Genomic DNA, 21,828 nt, shown 5'->3' on the forward strand with positions numbered 1-21,828 from the left:
AATTAGCTCATTATTAAACTAGAATTTCCTATATTGGCATATGTATATTGGGATGGAATTAAAAGAAAAGGAATAAAAACAAGCATACAACAAGAATATTTTTTTTGTAAATGCAGTCTTGTTATTCTGTAATCCCCAAGAATATTGCAATCTATTATAGTTACCTTTCCTCACCCTTGGATCTTCATAAAATTCACTCTCCCATATACTACATCATCTTCTGCTTTGCTAGGGCAGGTGGCGAAGCCAACTGTGCCCAAAGGATCAGAGATTAAGTTTGCCTTTTTCAGGGTTCAGATTCACTCATGCTATCGAGGTTGATAGCGGCGAGATTGTGGTTTTGCTACTGAGTACAACAACGACGATGATGAGAGTAAGTGATCTTGGTGGTGGATAATCTGCTGGGAATTGCATCTGGACACAAGAAAGGAGGGTATCACAGAGGAATTGTTTAGTGGAAATAATATAGGGTAGTAGATGAAGAGAGTGCGGACGGACGGCGAGAGGAGGTGATGATGGCGGGCTGGCGGCTGGGAAGAAGGTAGAGGATTAGGTTTATCCTCCAGCATGTGTTAGTGATTTATGTACATATCAAGGGAGTAAAGATCTTATAAAAAAAGGTAAAGAAGACGGTTTGATGTGATCCAATGGTTGAGATTGCTTGAAATCTAGTAGTATCTTCTAGGTAACCATGGACAGATGGAGCCGTACAAAGAAGTCCAGAAGACATATCCGAAAATTATAGTTAGTTGCATATATATCCTTTTATTTGTCCCATTGTGAGCTAGTGAGTCAATAATACGCGAAACACGCTCAATGGTACGAGAGGATCATCACCTACGGCTTTCATTTGTGACTATGTGACAGGGATATTTGATGATTAATCTTGCAACATTTGTGTTTTCTCATATGCTGAGAAAATAGGTAATGTATGTGTTACCATTAATTATGCCTTCGGATAGACTTTTAATCATCCCCAATAATGTATATAGGCGTGTAGCGAAGGCACGTGGCAGGAGCGAAACCAAATTGTTTGGAGGCATGAAAGGCGTGTGTTTCCCCTGCCGCAGGAGACGGCGCACAGGAAGAGGGACAACATTATTGTGTCCGCTGGGCAGCGCGTGTCGCTGCGCCGATCGCCAGCTGCGCCGCGGAAACGAGACAAAATAATGGTCCGCGCATGCCTCTGCCCGGCTGGCGACCATGCCTCTGCCCGGCCGGCGACCAGGATTTAGAAGTTGAGTATTCTTATATTAAAAGAAAAAAATTTAATAGAAAAATGCTAAAAGTTCGTAATGCTATAAAACCATTCAAATCAAAGATGTCTGTAGCAAAAAAATTACAATTATTTATAATTCCTCATGTGTCCATATCTAAATCTTCTTTGATAAAAGTATTTGCACCAGAACAATTAGTTTTATACTTCAATAAGTAGCAAACTAAATAGAATGCACCTAGCTCCACAAAAATTTTAAATTATTGATTTGTTATTCATTTTACAGCTCCAAAATTCATGTTAAAAGAATATAGATCGCTTAAAACTAAATATTAATAGTTATTGTGCAAGAAAATCAAAATTTGGGATGTGAGCTTTCATCACCAATGATGCTAGTGCTAGAGCTAATCAGATGGCTAATGCTCGATTCAACTAGAGGATGCTGGTGGTCTATGCCTTGCTGCTGGCATGCTACCTCGCTTTGCTACTCCTGTTAAGAGTTTAATAATGCTGGATGTTGCCGGTCTGGGAGAGTGGTGGGAGTGCTGCCGAGTAGGAAACATATCTATCTCTTGGGCTGTCAGCTTTGGCTAGCGGGCTAGCCCGGGAGTGGGTACTGGGTAGTACTCTATATCGGCATTAGGCTAAATTATAAGGTAAAAATTGGAGATTTTGATCCAATATAATACATATAAAAGTATATACTTGACATATACTTATTTTTTTGGTAAAATAATTAGGTATTCCTGAAAATACCAAGGCATCAATGCTGCCTCCGCCCCTGACCACCGCACCATCAGCCTAGACTTCCCCGGTAATCCATGTACTACTTCCACATTCTGAATTGAATTGCAGATCACTTTAGCTATGGGCTAAGTCGAACTTTTTAACTACAAAATTTATAAAATAAATACCGACATCTATAATATTAAATTAATTTTATCGAATTCATCGTATGAAATATATCTTCACAGTAATTTTATTTGGTATCAGAGATGTTGATATAATTTTCTATAAACGTAGTTAAATTTAGAGAAAATTAACTAAAAAGGCACTCCACACACAAGAAATTAGTAGGGTAGAACAAAGATAAAGTTAACTATAATTTGGAATGAAAGAATTAGCACAATGTGCATACAATTGCTTGGCTCGGTAGTAGCACCCCAACATAGAATGGGGTTGCTTATTATAGGGTGATGTGTGTGTAGCTCATAATTATCTTGCTGCAGTGCATTTGATGGGAACGGCGACACGCCATTATGCATGCTGGGTACTGCATGTGGCACCCTGTTTGCTACATGGGTTTAGCCTAAACATATTTTAGTCTACTATAAGTCTAGAATACTTTGTTAAATACGTTTTCTCATGCTTTTATTTGGTGCTACCGTTCTCATTAAAAAGGTGAGCTAACGTTAGATGATAGCTGAAATTGGAGCAAACATCAGTCAACAACTCAATATGTGTTTTGCCCTAAAAAAACTAAATATGTGTTTTTGCCCTTGGACCATAATATCTGGTGACTGCAACTGTTTCTCACTTTTTTCAGAAGGCATGACTGCAATTGTTTCTTCTTCGTCGACGTCTAGCTAGTTCGGCCTCTGTTGCTCTGTTTTTCTCCCTGCTATGGCGACGACATGCTCGGATGCTCCCCATCATCGGATCACCATTATCCTAACGCAATAAGTGTGCCCGTTTCCCCATTTGATGCCCCCACCCCAACCTTTCCCAACTGCCCATGGCTAACGACACCTTGCAGACCATCTTGCTCACCGTCAGACTGGTCTGCTTCCATGTAGTTTGTCTTTAATTTTAACCCTCATATCTATGATTTCCGGTGTCAACTGAGATATCGGACACTTAAAATCTAGATTTTGTGCATTGGAAAAGCTCTACTAATATTCTAAAGAGAAGAGGCGTAGGTAATGCAATAGAATGGTAATGGATCATCTCTACAACTAAGAAAACTCGAGTGGCGAAAAAAGTTTCGTTCGTGCGACGGCCACCCTCCAAAACCGTCATCTCGCAAAAAAATACGCCGCGCCGTCCGATTTGATCCCTCCTCCCGTAATGCATCGAGCGTCGTGCGATCTCTTTCGCTCCTACGTCGGCCCGAAACCGTCACCGAGCGTTACCCCCCTACGTGCTCGTGCAGTCTGCACGATCGGCACGGCGGCACGGTCACCTCGGCGGCGCGATCAGCAGGGAGCCGTGATCACCACGGCGGGGCGATCAGCAGGGAGGCGCGATCAGCACGGCGGCTCGATTACGACGGCGGCGTGATGGGGACGGCGGCGCGATGAGGACGGCGGCGCGATCAGCAGGGCGGCGCCGTGAGGACGGCGGCGCGATCAGCAGGGAGGTGCGATTAGGACGGCAGCGCGATCACATCTTCACGGTGGGGCGATCCACGACATGTTGGTGAGGTCGGCGGCGCGACGTAATTTAAACGCGACCGGCGAGCTGCCGGTAGGCCCTTCCTTTTGGGGTGCGATCCGTCGTTGAGACCCCGTCGAGGTCCCTGGCAGACCGCCATGCATGCCCGCCTGCCGTGCGCCGTCCTCGCCGCCCGAGCCGTCCCCGCCTCACGGATCCGCGCCCGCCTCAGGACGATGCCCCGGTGGATGTCGGCGTTCCCGCCGCGCCCGGTGCCGCAGCGTCGACTGCAGATCGAGGAGGGCACCTACGGGTACGCATCTCTCGAAACTCGCCCGATTTCCCCAATCCCGCGAGCACGCCGCCTGCGCATTGGCCCAGCTGGGCGCCCCCACTGTGCCTTCTTTTTTTGTTATTCATGGCGAAGGAGACGGAGACGAAGTAAATCGTTGCAGTCAAGAAGATCCGCATGGACAACGAGCGAGAGGGCGTAGGTATTCCTCTGCTTGCATTTTGAAATACGTACTGGTTCACGGCTCTCATTTCTTTTAAATTCGGGGCCAGTTCCCTATCACGGCCATTCGGGAGATTAAAATCCTCAAGAAGCTGCACCAGCAGAACGCTGTCAATCTCAAAGAGATCGTCACCTCGCCAGGTTTGACAAATATATCGTGAATTAGAGCATTGTTCTGGCAAACTCTGTTTGGGCAGAGGATTAAGACTTGTGTTAATTGTTTCAGGGCCAGAGAGAAATGAGCAGGGGAAGCAAAGTATGATTCTAAACAAAAACACCATTGAAAGTTTTGCTTTATTGCTAATCCAGATGTGCTATATGTTGTGATGTTGGGTCGTCAAGGGCAACAAGTACAAGGGGAGCATTTGCCTTTACTAAGTTTTATTCTTTTGTTCGATTTGTCTGTGCGGTAGTGTGCCACACCACATCATTCAACCATTGAAATGTAATTCGGGATGCATCTTGTATTCTTGTAGCAACAGGAGCTTCAGATATAGCCTGTGCTTCAATCTGTTAAAAGCAAGGAAAAAGGCCTTTTGAAAAATTTGAATATCTGTAAAAGAATATGAAAAGTGTTGGCTTTGGTGACTAAATGGCTGCTTATTTTTTGTTTAAAGGCAGAGTACTACTGTGAATGTTTTTCCTGACTAATAAAATCTCCATTTTGGTTAATACTGAATTTATGTTCCATTTAGATGAAGATTGCTTGGTTCATAGCTTCGAGCAAGAGAGAGATGTTGTCAGGAGGCATACATACACAGGATTGCTTCGAACAGGTGAGGCCGTGCAAACCTTTGTACTCCATTATCGTTTACTGACACAATTGGAGGATTCATGGTTACAAGAGAATGGTAGCCAGTTTCCTACTTGTCAAATTTCACGTATGACCCTTTTAACTGTGTGTTCATGCGTCAGGTTTTTGATGCTCCTAAACTTCTCTTTCAAAACACTTGTTGCAGATATTCTGTAAAGTCAATCTTGACTTAGCTCTACTGTTCGGTAACACTGTTATTTCCTCAGCTGAATATTCTTGAGTTATTCTTGGACTGCATTACAGAGACAAATGAAAGGCTTATCGAGTTCGGTATTGGTGGAATATGTAACTCATGTGTTGGTGAGCAACACAATACCTTCGACTCTATGATTTCTTATTTGATGTGAATTCAGTGAAGCACTCACACTTTGTGCTTCCATCTATGTACATGCAGATCCTGCAAATGCTTTAGTCATTGTTCAGTGCGGCGGAATCCCATTGGTTATATACAATACTTATCAACAACGGTGCGGAGCACTGAGTATTTCTGAAGCTAACAAAACGAGGTTTTGTTCTTTGGGCAGGGTATATTTCTGATGATTTCGTGCTATTCAGTACCCTTTGCTCATGCCTGCAATTTTCCTCCCATGGTTACATAACAGGTGACTTATGCACTTGGGTATTATCTATGCAACCCTGCGACAAAGAAAGAGATCCTGAAACCTGATGTAGTTAGGATTATAAGAGAGTATGCTGCAGCTGGAGCTGTTAACACCAGCTTCAGCAACATGGCTAATGCTTTCCTGGAGAAGCATGTTGACCCATGACCTTCGGGTAAAGCTTACAGAATGTGTACTCTGCTTACTGTTTTAGCTGTTCTCATTTGAACTAAAGCAACAATAGAATTCATCTGATTTCATTTTTATGGACAGGGTGCTATGCAAAGGTGCCATAATGTCATGTACACAGAAAATAGCATTATGAAAGAGGGAGTAAAATGGAAGGTGGCTTCAAACCAGAATCGAAAGTCTGCTGTGCATCCAAATATGATGCTTAATCAAGCAGCTAGCTTATTCCTTGATGAGAGAACGACGCCCACAAGGCCTGGCTGAACAACGAATTCCTGCTCTTCAGCAAGAACATTTCCCTGGTTTTCAATACTTATAGTTCAGTTATCTGTCCAAGTAATTTGGTGACACCAACCATCTTCTGTTCTTGAATTGCATTATCTGTCCAAGTAATTTGGTGACACCAACCATCTTCTGTTCTTGAATTGCCAGCCTTACACCTGCGCTGGCAGTGCTAGCGAATGAATACTCATGAAGTCAATGTAACTGTCATGAATTATTCTTCCTTTTCGGTGTCTGACAGAACCTGTAATTTAAAGACTGCGATGTAGCGAGTTCATTTTTCGTTTTCCATGGCTGAACATAAAGATTGGATAGGATAAGATGGGACATACTGATCTTGTACGCAGCTGTACTAGGGAGTTTTCTTTCTTCCCTCTCAGCTTTACATATGATGATATGAGCTAGTAAACTTAGTGAACGGATTTTCTTAACGCCTTTTCATAAAATTAGGTCATGATATACGAAGTTTGGTACATATTAACTTGCCGACCGAGAGATTTTTGTTAGCAACAATTTTCGTTATTTTGGTAACAGCAGGAACGACAGTATATTGTTGTTTGTTGGTAGATTTATATCTTTTTATCTTTAATTTTTTACTCCCGTAGTAACGAATGGACATGAACCAGTACTTTTAAAATTGACTTTTGAGCTGCTGCCGTCCACCGAGCCATGCGGATGTGCCAAAAATAAATCTGCCTCATCGCCTTGATACCCAAAAGGGGTCCAGCCAACGTAGGTGACGTGTGCACAGCATCCGGCACGGAGAACTGTTAGCGTCTGATGTCTGTCAGATCAGGAATCTCAGACCCGTCACCGGTCCATGTGTAGGCTGGCTTTCCACGTCACCATGCCCACTAACCCATTTAGCCTGCAAGCCACACTGTGTCCCATGTTCTACATCCGAATACACGTTTACAGGGAAAGGTCAGGTGGTTATACGAGCCTCAGTAATATTTTAGGTCCTGAGTTCTACTTTAGTGAATTTTTTAAGATTTAATAGCATTGTACTTTCAATGATAGGGGACGTTCCATCGATAGCGAGGTGTTTACGGTGACTTCGTCAATTTTGAGGATTTGCCGGCTCAGTCCTCAAAGATGCTCATAGGGGTAGTATTGCGTGTGTGCATTATAGAGGTGAGTGTGAGTGTTTAAATTGTAGTGTGTAATCTAAAAACGAAAGAATACATGTTTGCAACAATTTTAGCGTTATCCGAATTAACTGAATTGGTATCCACTCAAATATGAATATAGATGTCTAATATATGATCACCTAGGTATAGGGATGAAAATAGTATGGATATTCTTCACCCGTCCATCTGATTGAAGGGGTCAGGAGACTAAATAGAATATATCGTATATATATTCGGGTATTCAATATCTATACCATATTCGTATCCAAATACTCAAATGGGATATATGATATGCGAATAGGATGGATATCAATATCTGGCACATTTGATACTATCACTGAATTCAAGTAAAAATAAATATCTATATTCGTATCTATATATATCTATCTATATACGATCCGTTTCGATATATTCGTATTTATTTATTGTTATTATTATTGTAAATTTTTTATATTCTTTATTAATTTATTGATAATTTTAAAATTTATTTGTGAAGAATGATCTCCATCTACGTGTTATTTTTGATCCACTTTTTATGTATTATATGATTTATCTCTTTCAAAATCATCTATGAAGAAAATGGACACTTGGGAATCATTATCATACAAATCAAGTATTAAACAATTATACGGAAAAGTTCTGCTTGATGTCTGGCTCTTCTCTTTAATATAGCGGCCGGCTCTGCAGCCAAGTTTGTTTCAAAAAAATAAAATAGATAATTGTAACATGTGACTCAGGATGGTAAATAACCATCTACCGTACCAGATACTTCAACAATACATATGGGCTACTTTATTTCCAATACGAAAAATCATCCGGCAACATTGACATGAATCAGTTGCAACACTTTGTTTACAGTTACCTATCATGGCAGAGTACAGTTGAGAGGTTACCGGGTTCAGAGACGACCCGGGTCCGAAACGATGGCGTGGCCATCTCTGCAAGACCTCTGACCCCTGACGCAAGGGAGGAAGAACTGTCCCAATAAAAACAAGCCAAGCCGGGGCCACCTCAGACAGTTCTTCAGTTATCAAATCTGCAACTGTTGGAGGACAGAAGACATCCAAAACAATTACCTCAAGAACAATTACCCGTAAGTACATGTTCATGTTGCAAGGCCATATGTACACGTGATTTGTACCGCGAAGTCCCGTCCTTACAGAGATCCTGATGATGCCTAGGCATCTCCGCGGTCGATCCGGGCCGGTTTGTCAGTGGCGGCTCGTAATGATTATATTATATGAGGTTTCTTTTGTGCGCGTAGCATTTTTGCAGAATGAATTGCTAAAATTGGATGCCAGTATCAAACCAGTGCTTGTGTTGGATTCTGTCAAATCCAGTAGACTGCACATGGTATCAGTTAGCTGGACTTGTTGATTTCTCATTGGCCATACCCATAGCAGAAAACAAAAAAAGGAAGATAGATGGACCGGCCAATGCCAATTTAAAGTTTCAATTGTTTGTTCCAGTCAACATATCAGCCGAACATCACCGCCTCTTTATACTAAAACATGAGTGGAAGGATGAATATTCTTTCTATTTTGATGGTTATACTTGATTTCAAAGAATTCGGAACATAACGGAAGATTTAATACACTCTATTTCCTTTCTTATGAATGCCTGGGAACTCTTAATATTGTAGAGAAATGGTCTGATGCGTACAGATTGTTTTCCACTTATATTATGAATTTATAAAAGAAACTTGGGAGAATACTATTCAATAACGAAGATGCACCCATTAAACTTGTGAGAGACTGACCATTTTCTTACTTTAAAAAAAGCACAAAAGAGATACAGAAGATCCATTTTGTGCATGTGCTGTGCTTTCCAGATAATACAATCCCTTTTGGTAGAAAAAAAATATCCAAATGGGCTTTGACCATTGCTATGTTCGCAAGTATCGCAAACACAAAGCATATACATACGTCATAGAAACAAATAGCACTTCATTATCCGGAGAAAAATATATAGAACTTTAGGATATGGTTTTCCAATTTTCTTATGAAAAGGTTATATTCAAGTGCAAACAAATTCCACATGTTACTATTTTCGACTATATGGATGAGAACAGCTACAAAACCATCTTCCAATATATTCTTTAAGATCTATCTAGTAGTGGGAGCAAAAGATTCTATAAAATCCTCTAGGACATATCTAACTCATAAAGTCGTAGTATAGGTTGAGACCCTGAACACATCGCAAGCTATTTCAAATCATTTCGTCGATTCGGCAGATTTTATGCTTCGGAGAACTAATAGCTGTGCAACTAGCACTTTTTCGTGTTGTTTTTAGGTGCATAGCTGGAGTATAGCCATCTGAGGTGCCAATTGCTTGAAGCTTTCTTGCCGACATTTGAATAGATGCAGGATTCCGAAAATGACAACTGCAACAGCTATATACATATTGATATATAATAAGTATCACAATGTATAGCACAAAAGAAATATATCTTCTTAGAGAAGAGCAATACAACTGAAAGTTGAGAATTTCATTGGCTGTTAAATGAAAATGTCAAATACCAATTGCAGTTTCTCTTATACTGGGCGTGGGGCAGGTGGCGTTTCTTCTGGAAAAGCATACAACTGTGCCAGCCGATAAGTGTTCGCATTTTGATAATCAGTTTTGCTTTTCTGGTCAGATTGTTCCATCACATCTGGTAAACTGGCAGAAAAGATGAGCAAGAGATTGGAGGATGACAGCTGACCTTAACTTTGGACCATAACAACCATATAACTGTTCCAAGTTGCAATCAAGCAGATATCTGAACGAAACACTGCTGACGTGGCTGCTGCTATCTTCAATTTGCAGCATAACATCGAAGCAAAAGAAATAAGATAACAAGACGACTCGGCACGTGAACCAACTCAAAAAATGAGCAGAGACATGAGATTTGGCATTAAATCCCCAGACCTGCATTTCTAAATCTATGACATATGAGAAAACAGGGAATTTATGATGGTCGAAAGATAACTACTTAACGGATTCTGACTATAAATAATCTCTGAAAAGTATCAACCGAAGTATGCCACTACATCGAATTTGAGTCTAAACAAAACAGCCATTGACAATTACAGCATGATACTCATTCTGCTTGTAAACCCTGCCAGAAGGGGTTCGATCGATCAGACAAGATTACATATGAGCTTCATGTCAACCCTGTGATTCTCTTAACCGAGCGATCAATTCATCCTGCAAAAAGCAAAGAATGTGAACACACTTTTGAATTGGTCCTGAGGCAATATAACGGGCCTGAAATGACTAACATAGGCATGGACAATTAAATGAACTTTTCTTCTGATGCCCCAAGTTTTCATAAAATAATACAAAAGGTCACTGAACCAAATATGTTTGTTATAAAATATCTCCTTTCCTGATGCCAAATTTGCAGCATCGAAGAGTAAAACACAGCGTAAACTGCTCGAGCTAATCATATAAACAAAAATGTAAAAACAACTCTGTATTTTGTTCATAAATATCTGACGGATAGAAGTATTAAATATAACAAGTATTAAATATAACAGAGAAAGGCTGACTCTCCCTATCCATTGAATTTTACAAAGCCACAGATTTAGCCAAAAAAATGCCTAAACTCTGCATAAAATATTCTGTGGAAACATTTGAGATACCACTTCATAAGTTCAAGGAAGCAGCACTAAGCATTTGCAAAAATATCAAGTTCATGAAACATATTTGGAGTATTTTGTATATGCAATGAAATTCTTCCGAATTCAGGCTATAATGGAGCAGAAAATCAAATGATGCACTAGCCATTATGATTTCAAATAAAAACTCTGCAAACTCCTTCAGAATAAGAAGATTCATCATGGTTTGTCTTACCTTTTTCCCTTTGGTCGAGAGACCACTTTGTCGTAGAAGTGCACGTAACCTCTCAACTGTAAATGATTGTAGTGTGTGCTGTGAAAATCCAGAAATTGTTTCGTCTGCAAGATTAAAGTATCCATAAGATTCAAAAGAAATAACTAAATGCTGGGTTTGGAGAAAAACAAGAGTGCATCCTTTCATTTTCTTGAAATTCTATTAATGCATAAGTAGATTCTAGACTCCATACACATAAATAATCAAACACAGTAATAAAAAAGAAAGATGGTTAAAAGTTAAATTTGCAATCACTGTCTTAAGTGCTGATTTTATTATGACTTGAAGTGGAAAATTCCAGAAGAAGTTGGTTTGAAACTGTCAATAAATGACTTTTGTTGAAAACTGGGGCAGCTGCAATTTCTTTTGTATTAGCCCTCTACATTCTAAGATGCTAAACAAAAAGAGACTATCTGGATTCACACCTGATGATACAACTAGGGTTGAGGTGAAGAAATGTTACCATAGACTGATGATCCAGAGGAAGTACCCAAGTTAGCTCTCTTTGCTGAATTGTTGACATCCAAACTTCTGGCAGCAGATCTGAAATAAAAAGAGATAACTTACTTCAAAAAGTAATCTTATGCGAAGTCACACCATCCAACAAATGAGCAGATAAGCACCCATTAAGAAGGAAGCTCCATAAACGTTCTGATGGCTTGGTATACGTATGCCTCAAGTAACTAGCCTAACATAATATGACAACATGATCAAACTACAAGCTATTATCAGCATCAGCATCTATCAGCCTCGCAGGATTAGTTTCTTTTAATAAATTGCTGAAGCAGAATTGGCATTTGTAGAATGAGAATCTACAAATAGCACTAGCTGATTTGTAAAGAAGAATCCGCATGTTTCTGCAAGCCATTTCCATGAACTTGATGTTATGTTAAGGGAGATTACCCCTCTGACTAAATGTTTAGGCCATCCATGTTTGTCTATTGCCAGCGTTTCAATAAGCACCCATCAAGTATCTAATGAAAAGCGCCTCCAGTTGTTTTCCTCAAATGTCTAGCATACTCAAACATAAACGAACTATCTTTAGAAAAGAACTTTACGGTTGGGTTATCTTAGCTAAGAGCCTTTTGACATGAATTTGAAATTTCTACTAAACCCAGCCTTCCCATCTCAACCTATCCTGGCTGGATTGAAGGCACGAGTCGTATAACATTAATCCACTTGTTAGCAATTATATATCAAATTCGCATCCTGAAATTCTGATAATGGATCTAGAACATTATCAAATACTCTAACATTTGATTAGTGCCAGCTATCCTATGTATGTAAATATTGTGTAAAGCTCCGAGATACTTGTCCTATGAGGTCATAACTCATTATCGATTAGAAAGGTCCTCATATAAGCCCATGGCAATTGTTATTTCTGTGCAAGTTCATGCTAGCCATGGCAAATTGAGCATTCGAAAGCGATTGCTGCTCTTCGTAAAAAAGAATGCCTCTGCAGATTCAAGCCAGCCATGTTAATTCCCTGCATTTGATGATAATTGCTGCTCTTCATTTATGGAAAGAATTTGAAGTGTGTCACTGCAGGTTCAAGCAATTCATTTTTGAATATTTCATAATGATTGTTGCCCTTGAGTTGATAGCGACTAAAACACATGACATGCTGCATCAAAGGCTTAAGTAAAATAATAAATACTGAAAATCCACAATACCTTCTCAAGTATAACAATTTCGACAACCGGCTTCCTTGAATAGTAAAGTATATGTTTTACTCGCATATACAAAATAAAGCAGTTCATGCTTATATAGTTATATTAAATCATCCTTCTAGATGAAATACTAGGAAGATATCCAGCTCTCACATTTATCATGAGATTAATCATTTTAGACACCGAAGAGAGTTCAAGTGTATAGGTAAGCAATTTTTTTTTACTTCTTGTCCCAATGAAACAAAGAGGAAAAACTAAATGCCAAAATTTTTAAGTCCTCTTCAATGCTTGACAAATTCAGAATATATTTGAACTTATATTTAATCACTTGTTCCAACAGGATCATAAAGAAAAATAAACACAACATAAAACATAAAATTCAGGAGCATCAAACATGTAACCAACACTAATGCAGAAGTTAAACAATATTAAATATAGGCAATTGACTAATTGAGCAACTTAGAAGTACCAATATTCTTGCCTATGACAAGTATTCACTACAAGAATATCCTTAGGATTAAGTAATGAAAATGCAACAAGCGTTTAGCAACTTCATATGCGAAGGGAAATTGTGGTATCCATGTAAGACCATGTAAGACCATGTGTCTGTTAAGTACTAACAAAACAGACATGAAACTAAAGGCCTAATACGACACAAGCGCAGACTGTTTGTAACAAGATATTTTCATATATTTTTTATTTACCTTTTCCCTCTGGTGGTTTCCCCTGGAGTCCTCGAACCTGAATCTTTGGCCTCACTCTTCTGTTTGTTCAATTGGAGATGTCTGATTAAAATATTTGTCGAATCCGTCTGTATAATTTGTCCTTCTAAAAATAACAAAGAAAATTTACAAGTCAAACAAAAAGTAATTTGGAATAAAGGTCACATGTTCATTTTAGATATTTTTGATACATTATTAGGGCAATAGATCAATATATAGAGCCATGTACAGGTGCTGTAATATCTGAGAAATCTTTACCCTTCTACAGCATGGAAATATAGACATGTTAAAAAAGCTAAGACATGTATCTGACAGATACCACACAAGTTTTGTACTTCTTTGTCATGTATCACTGTTAACAAATGTGGCACACGATTGATATATTATATTATGTATAATATTTGGGAACACTACAGCATCTGAAGTTCCATGGCTTACATCTCTTGTAGAAAAACATATTTCATGGTTGAAGTGACTCCATGACAAGAAAATAATAAACAGCTGGGTTTTATGCAGTTCGGTTCCTGTATGGCATGGTGACAAGGTGTTTCTGTATCCCATAAAAAGATACATCACTCAAACCTGAACTAAATGAAAAACTAAATTTAGAGCACAATCCACAGCCACTTTGTTCAATTGTAGCACAGTTATAGCTAATAGTGGCTTACAGTATGTACCACAGGGACCATAAGGCAGAAAACATAAATAATACTAGAGAACTAACTTATAGAACATATCAAATGAATAGTCAAATAGGTATTTCTTTACAACAACTCATTGGATCTACTGCCACCTTATCATTGCGAAATTCCAACCACAATATTTTTACCTGGAACATTACGAGACACATGAATGCATGAAAACCATCTCTTGCACTAAATCAAAATAAAGATAGTAATCTCAAGAACAAGCCCTAGAGTACAACCTTCTGCACAACGCAAAGGTCATAGCAATAATGCCACCATCACAACACACCCTAACTTAAAACGTGAATGAAAATAAAATGCAAAAGCACAAAAGGTCTAGCATAAAAAATCCATTATAGCATGCAAAGGACTACTGATAGGAACAGAGGTCCTGCCCCTCACGGATCTCAGGTTGTAGTTGTCGGTGATTGGAGGACGGGACTTGAACTGCGACACACGGAGACGGGGCGCCGTGATCGCTCACCTGGGAAGGAAGGAGGTGGCGGCTAGGGTTAGGGTTAGGGAAACACCGGCTCCCCGAGGAAGCCGGCAACAGATGAGTTGCAACTTGCTTAATTCCAAATAATCCAATGTTTACAAGTATTTATAATCCTCTCTCAAATTCTAATAATTATAAAAGATAATTTGGGCTTAGCCCATCTAATATGGCCGGCTGGGTCTCTACCCACACCTAGCCACTCTTGGGCTTGCGCCTGTGGTAGACTAGGCCGGTCATAACATCTCTCCCCGCCTGCGCAAACAGCTCGTCCTCGAGCTGCAAGTTGGGGTACTGGCGCTGGAAATCTGCCATGAGCTCCCATGTCGCCTCCTCACGTGGCAGCCCCTGCCATTGAACAAGGATGTGCCACTCGCCGCGCCGTTGTTGAGCCTGGAGAGCTATGTCTGGCACTGGAAGTAGCCGGCCATCCAGAACCGGCGGAAGAGGACCCGGCACCGCCGGTGGAACACCGCGGTGGCGCTTCAGGAGCCCCACATGGAAGACGTCGTGAAGCCGTGACCCGGGTGGAAGCTGGAGACGATAAGCCACAGCGCCGAGCCGCTCAGTGACCTGGAATGGACCCGCATAACGTGGCCCAAGCTTCCTCTTAGCGTGGGGGTCGAGGGACTCTGTGGTCCGATGGAGCAGGCGCAGCCACACCCAGTCGCCCACCTGGAACTCCTCATCGCGATGGGCGGCATTGTAGTACTTCTTGGAGATATGTTGAGCCTGCAAAAGCCGCTGGCGGACCTCCTGGAGGACCTCGTCTCGGCTGGACAGCAGGTTATCCACGACCTCCGTCTTGGCGGATCCCGGCTCGTACGGTAGCAGGGGAGGCGGGGGTCGTCCATAGACGACCTCGAAGGGAGTGGCGCGGAGAGCCGTGTGGAAGGAGGTATTATAACAATACTCCGCCCACGATAGCCACTCCACCCACGCGTGCGGCCGATCACCTGTGACACAACGCAAATACATAGCAATGATTTTGTTAACGACCTCCGACTGGCCGTCCGTTTGGGGATGGAAAGCCGTGCTCATGCGGAGGGTGATGCCGGCCATCCTGAACAAATCGCGCCACACGTTGCCGGTGAAGATGGGGTCCCGGTCGCTGACGATAGAAGACGGGAACCCATGAAGGCGTACCACACCGTCGAAGAAGGCGCGAGCGACTGGGGCCGCCGTGTAAAGGTGGCCCAGCGCGATGAAGTGGGCGTGCTTCGAGAAGCGGTCGACGACGGTGATGACAGACTTCCCGTTGACCTTAGGCAGCCCCTCGATAAAATCCATCGAGATGTCCGCCCACACCTGGGATGGCACCTCGAGCGGCTGCAGCAGCCCCGCCGGCTGCAACGTCTCGGTCTTGTTGCGCTGGCAGGTGGTGCACGACCGAACCCAGTCCTGGACCAGCGCCCGATCTCGCGGAATGTAGAAGTCGGCGCGCAGGCGATGGAGGGTCTTCTGGATGCCCTCGTGGCCCGCCGAGTGCGCCAGGCGAAGAACCTGGTCGCGCAGGTCACCATGGTCCGGCACGAAAACGCGGGACCGTGTAGCAGGAGGCCGTCGCTGAGGCGCCATGGGGCAGCAAGCTCGCCATCCTGGAGCTGATGGAGGCGCTGCTGCCCCTCCGCGGTGGTTGCCGTGGCCGCCCGGATGTCGTCCAGCAAGGCGAAAGAGGGGCCCGAGAGGACGTAGAGGTTCGCCCCCGCCTCGACCGCGCTGGACAGCGCCACCTCCTCGGCATTGCGGCGTGACAACGCGTCGGCCACCGTGTTCAAGCGGCCCGGGCGATACTCCACCGAGAAATCGAAACCGAACAACTTGCTGATCCACTGATGCTGGGGCACTGTAGAAAGGCGCTGATCAAGTAAAAATTTTAAACTATAATGATCAGTGCAAACCCGGAAGTGGCGTCCCCACAGGTATGGGCGCCAGTGACGCACAGCCTGCACCAGGCCGATTAGCTCCCGCTCGTAGGCAGCCAGCTTGAGGTGGCGGGCCGCGAAAGGCTTGCTGAAGTAGGCCAGGGGACCGGCGGTCTGATGGAGTACCGCCCCAAAGCCGACCCCTGACGCGTCGCAGTCCACCACGAACGGCCTGGAGAAGTCCGGCATCTGAAGAACCGGAGCCGAAGTCAGGGCGCCCTTAAGCGCCACAAAAGCAGCCTCGGCGTCGTCGTCCCAAGCGAACGCGTCTCGTCGCAAGAGACGCGTAAGCGGGGCTGCAATGAGGCCGAAATCCCGGATGAACTTCCGGTAGTAGCCTGCGAGTCCCAAGAACCCGCGGAGGCCCCGCGCGGAACGGGGCTGCGGCCAGGCAGCCACAGCGGCGACCTTCTCGGCGTCCATGGCGACACCGCCCTCGGAGATCACGTGGCCTAGGTAGGCCACCGTCGTCGTCCCGAAGGAGCACTTTGAGCGCTTAAGGTGCAAGGAGTGCGCTCGCAGTGCATTGAGGACAATGCTAAGGTGTCGTAGATGCTCAGCCCACGATGTGCTGTAAATCAATATATCATCAAAAAATACAAGAACAAACTTCCGGAGGTAGGGGCGCAGCACGTCATTCATCAGGGCCTGGAATGTGGCCAGGGCGTTGGAAAGCCCAAACGGCATAACCAGGAACTCGTAGTGGCCGTGGTGGGTGCGGAAAGCGGTCTTGTCGATGTCGCCCGCCCGCGTACATCCGCACCTGGTGGTAGCCAGACCGGAGGTCCAGCTTAGAGAAGAAGCAGGCGCCGTGGAGCTCATCCAGGAGCTCGTCGACCACCGGGATCGGGAACTTGTCCTTCGACGTCTTGGCGTTGAGGGCGCGGTAGTCGATGCAGAAGCGCCAGGACTTGTCCGCCTTCCGGACCGGACAGGAGCCGAGAACGGCGACGTGCTCGATCGTATGATCCCCTGGGCGAGCATGGCCGTACACTGCCGCTCCAGCTCGTCCTTCTGTAGCTGTGGGTAACGGTAAGGGCGGACGGCCACCGGTTCCGTCCCTGGCAGCAAGTGGATCCGGTGGTCGTATGGACGTGCTGGAGGGAGCCCCGTTGGCTCGGAGAAGATGGCGCCCTGCTGCGCCAGCAGGACGTCCAGCATGGGTTGCTGGTCTGTAGCGGAGACAACAGCCGCTTGCGGCTGTGGCACGGTCGGAAGCACGCCCTGCCACTGGACGCGTGCGCCCTGGTGCCAGAAGGATACCGTCATGGCCTCAAGGTCCCACAGGGTTGGGCCTGAGGTGCGCAGGAAGTCGACGCCAAGGATGAAGTCGAAGCCGCCTAGGTCGATGGCTGCACAAGTGACGGAGAAGGCAACGCCCCCAATGACAATGGGAACGTTGCGTGCGATGCCCGCGCACGGTAGTCGATCGCCGTTGGCCACGGTGACCCGGAGCTGTTTGCCGCCGTAGGGCGTCAGGCCCAAACGCTGCAGTGTGTCGCCGCGGAGAAAATTATGTGTGGAGCCGGTGTCGAGCAGGGCGAGGAAGTGCTCGCCCTTGATCAGCACTGGAACCACCATGGAGTTGGCCGAGCGGATGCCGGCAAGAGCGTACAGCGAGACCACCAGGGCGTTGGCCACGGCGTCGGTGACCACCTCCTCCACTGCGGTCGTGTCCTCGGCCTCGTGCTCAACGGAAGCGGCGGCTTCGTCGGTGAAGTCGCGAGCCTCGAGGTAGAAGACGCGCTTGCATTGGTGACCGCGCACGAACAGCTCATCACAGTTGTAGCACAACCCCTGCCGGCGACGTTCCTGCTGCTCTGCCGGAGTCAGACGACGGAAGGGGTGGGGCGCCGACGGAATGGCAGCAGCCGGTGGACCAGCGCCGCCAACTGGGAGGGTGGGTACCGGCTGCTGTGACCGCTGCTGTACGAGGCGCGCCGGTCGTGGTGGAGCAGCGGGCATCATGGCCAACATGGCATTAGCTCGCAGCTCAAAAGCCCGCGCCAAGTACATCGCCGTTGGGAGATCCTGCGGTGCGCGCATCGCCACGTCGACCCTGATGTGGTCCGGAAGGCCCCCGATGAAGAGCTCGGCCTTCTGAAGATTGTCGAGGTTGCGCGCATGGCACAGGATGGCATTGAACCGCTCGGCAAAGTCCTGCACCGTGGTCCGGAAAGGGAGCCTGCCAAGCTCCGCCAAACGCGAGTCACGTACAGGAGGACCAAACTGGAGATGGCACAACTCCTTGAAACGCTCCCACGATGGCATCCCCTCGCTTTGCTCGAGGGTGTAGTACCAAGTCTGGGCCGGTCCGCGAAGATGATACGAGGCCAGCCACATGCGATCCGAGGCCAGCGTCCTCTGGCCGCGGAAAAACTGCTCACAGTGGTTGAGCCAGTTTAGCGGATCCTCTGAGCCATCGTAGGTAGTGAACTCCAATTTGTAGAACTTCGGCGGAAGGCGGTCTCCATCGGGGCCCGGCGGCGGGGCTGGTGGCATGCGGTCTTGCTACGGCACGCCCCCGGCCATGGACGAGCCCGGGATGGACGGGAAGAGGTTGCCATCGACCCCTCCGTAGCGCGTGCCCGAGGCTGGGATCCCGCCGACGGCGGGCGGAGCCCGCGCAGCCGCGGAGGACAGCGGCACCGCAGTGGGTGTTGACGACGAGTAGATCGACGGCGCTGGCGGCGGGGGCCCGAACGTCCAAGACGGGATCGGCGAGGGCGATGGGGGGAACGAAATCATGTGGATCGGAACACCGGTGGACGATTGGGCCGCTGGAGTGGCTGCGCTCAGGGGCGGGGCAGGCGGCCCCGGCAGGGAGGCAGCCGTGGGCGACGAGGAGGGCAGCAGCGGGTGCTGGAGCCCCGGCTGGGCGGCGAGGAGGGCCTGCTGGAGCGCCCGCTGCCCGTCGTGGAGCGCCTCAAGGCTCTGGAGAATGCCCAGGAGACCGTGGGTAAGCTGCTCGTTGGTCATCGCGGGGGCGGCGCCATGGGCGCCGGGCGGCAGTCCAGTCGCTGGCGCTACTCGAGCGGACGTCGACGCCGAGAGGAGCGGCTGAGACGCCGCCGCCAGGGCCGGTTGGGGCGCCGGCGGGTCGGAGGCGTTGGTGGCAGCGGGCTGGGGATCGCTGGACATTGTTGATACCAGATTGATAGGAACAGAGGTCCCGCCCCTCACGGATCTCAGGTTGTAGTTGTGGGTGATTGGAGGACGGGACTTGAACTACGACACACGGCGACGGGGCGCCGTGATCGCTCACCTGGGAAGGAAGGAGGTGGCGGCTAGGGTTAGGGTTAGGGAAACACCGGCTCCCCGAGGAAGCCGGCAATAGATGAGTTGCAACTTGCTTAATTCCAATAATCTAATGCTTACAAGTATTTATAATCCTCTCTCAAATTCTAATAATTATAAAAGATAATTTGGGCTTAGCCCATCTAATATGGCCGGCTGGGTCTCTACCCACACCTAGCCACTCTTGGGCTTGCGCCTGTGGTAGACTAGGCCGGTCATAACAACTACACTCTCACCGCAAAACTTAAAGACATCACTAGAAGTTCTGACCACAGTAAGTTGGCAAAAAAACCTAATTGAATAAACAAAGCATCAATTGTTATGCATTCAGCTAAGACTGCTTCATCTGTAGAAGCGACAATAAGCTCATCTTTGTAATGCACATCTAAAGTACATTAGCACTAAAAAATAAGCAGACCTTCCATCGAATTCTCACTCTCCCTGTATATTTTGAGCATATTAGCAATTACCTTTTATAATCCTTTAAGCATATTATACACCACATTACCATTTCTAATCCTTTGAGCATATTATAGACACTACCATTTCTAACCCAAACAACAATCCAGTAACACCCAAGAGTTAATCATTCCAGTTACTCCTAGGACAGTAGAACCCTATGCACATCTTCCATAAAAAGAAGAACAACAAAAGCTTTCACCCATCAAGCAAAGGAAAATGAGGAACCGTAATGTTAAATATTATGAATTTCTAGAGTACCGATGCAAGTAGAGTACATTTTGTGCACAACTAAAACAACATTTTTTTTTCTCGAGAACACAATACACAAGCGACATTGCCCTACATCACAACGTTCCAATTTCAGCACACGAAATGCCACTAGAACTACCAGATAACAAAATTTATGCTTTCAAGGGAAGTGAGAACTGTAAGGCAGTAAGCTCTATGATAATTTTTAAGAGGACCGAAACTCCACTGACCTGGGGGATCCGTGCTGTGCTCGCAGACGTAAACCCTGAACCCACCCTGCGCAGACCATAGCCAAAACAAGGTCTCAGAACTCCTCCCTAGCCGAGCGAATCCAGACGCCTCAGAACGCCCGAATAGAGGAAACCATCTTGGGGTTTCAGTGCGAGGATCCGTACCAGGCTGGAGGAGACGGAGCCGGACGAGAAGTTGCCGCGCGACGGCATCCCCGCGAGGAACTTCGCTGCGCCGCCGCCTCCGGGCTTCGTTGGCGCCGGAGAGCTCTTCCTGTCCCCGCCGCTGCAGCCGCCGCCGCCGCCGGAACCCTCTTCGGCTGCCATGGGGGATGGGTCTTGTGTTTTCGTTTCCAGTTTCCCATTTCCTTTTGTTTTAAACCACTTTTCCCCCTGTTCTCGTTGCGCCATGCCACCGTGGAGGACCCGGGTGGGCCCGCACGGTGAAAACTCGTTGAAACCCTCCTAATTTTTAGATATTATTTTACAAAATAAACTAATTTTTACCATTTACCACGTGACAATAGACCTTATAAACTTATCTAAATAACTCCCCTCGAGTATATCAAAGTCCAGATAATTCTTTAGTTTTTTAATTTATTCCCATAACTATGTTAATTTGCCAAATTTACTCTTACTAAGATTTGTCCTTTTTCTTACACTTACAAATTGAGTTTTAAGTTAACATTTTTCTAGGTGATAGCAGACATAATATATGTTTCAAAAATATGTTATGAACTTTTCATCATAATTTTGATAGGCAACTACATCTAACAATGAATTAATTCATAAGATATATATTTAATAATTAATGATGAAAATTTATATTATATTTTTAGAATAAGTTATTGTAACACCCTAATTTTTCAAACTAGAAGTTTAAAATAAACTTTGTTAGGACTTGTTTAAAATTCATAAGGTTTCATTCAAATTCTTTTGAATTTAGAACCTTTATTTCACTTAATAGTACTTATTTTATTCATAAAAAAGAAATATAAGGAAAAATAGGGTTGTGCACTTCATGCCTCATTGCACTGTCTTATTGATTGTTTTTCATTTAAATTTAAACTTCAAATTCAAATTTAAATATATTTGGAT

General features: G+C 45.1%; 2 protein-coding genes across 12 annotated transcripts; one reads left to right on the forward strand and one right to left on the reverse strand.

Annotated features, from left to right (window-relative positions):
* The first annotated feature begins 3,651 nt into the window (after window positions 1-3,651).
* On the forward strand, window positions 3,652-6,418 carry LOC112902779. Of its 11 annotated transcripts, XR_003230669.1 has the most exons (9): window positions 3,676-4,083; window positions 4,154-4,244; window positions 4,330-4,359; window positions 4,799-4,879; window positions 5,063-5,069; window positions 5,161-5,217; window positions 5,312-5,423; window positions 5,520-5,691; window positions 5,790-6,278. XR_003230669.1 is itself a non-coding variant. In XM_025971951.1 (8 exons), exons 1-7 carry the CDS (start codon window positions 3,748-3,750, stop codon window positions 5,521-5,523), a joined length of 744 nt encoding a protein of 247 aa, XP_025827736.1. In that variant the 5' UTR covers window positions 3,652-3,747; the 3' UTR covers window positions 5,524-5,691; window positions 5,790-6,418. The 11 variants fall into 11 exon arrangements, 3 of the variants coding, with proteins under 3 accessions (XP_025827736.1, XP_025827737.1, XP_025827735.1); XM_025971951.1 differs by lacking the exon at window positions 5,063-5,069 and having other exon boundaries at window positions 3,652-4,079; window positions 5,124-5,217; window positions 5,790-6,418; XM_025971952.1 differs by lacking the exon at window positions 5,063-5,069 and having other exon boundaries at window positions 3,657-4,079.
* A 3,563-nt stretch (window positions 6,419-9,981) lies between these two features.
* LOC112903300 lies at window positions 9,982-21,094 on the reverse strand. Its single transcript, XM_025972540.1, has 6 exons — window positions 20,896-21,094; window positions 20,731-20,776; window positions 13,368-13,491; window positions 11,457-11,536; window positions 10,955-11,058; window positions 9,982-10,306 (listed from the first exon to the last, which is right to left on the reverse strand). The coding sequence occupies exons 1-6, from the start codon at window positions 21,055-21,057 to the stop codon at window positions 10,268-10,270; spliced, it is 555 nt and encodes a 184-aa protein (XP_025828325.1). The 5' UTR covers window positions 21,058-21,094; the 3' UTR covers window positions 9,982-10,267.
* Window positions 21,095-21,828: the final 734 nt, after the last annotated feature.

The sequence above is a fragment of the Panicum hallii genome, chromosome 8 (assembly GCF_002211085.1).
Source record: "Panicum hallii strain FIL2 chromosome 8, PHallii_v3.1, whole genome shotgun sequence".
Lineage (NCBI taxonomy): Eukaryota > Viridiplantae > Streptophyta > Magnoliopsida > Poales > Poaceae > Panicum > Panicum hallii.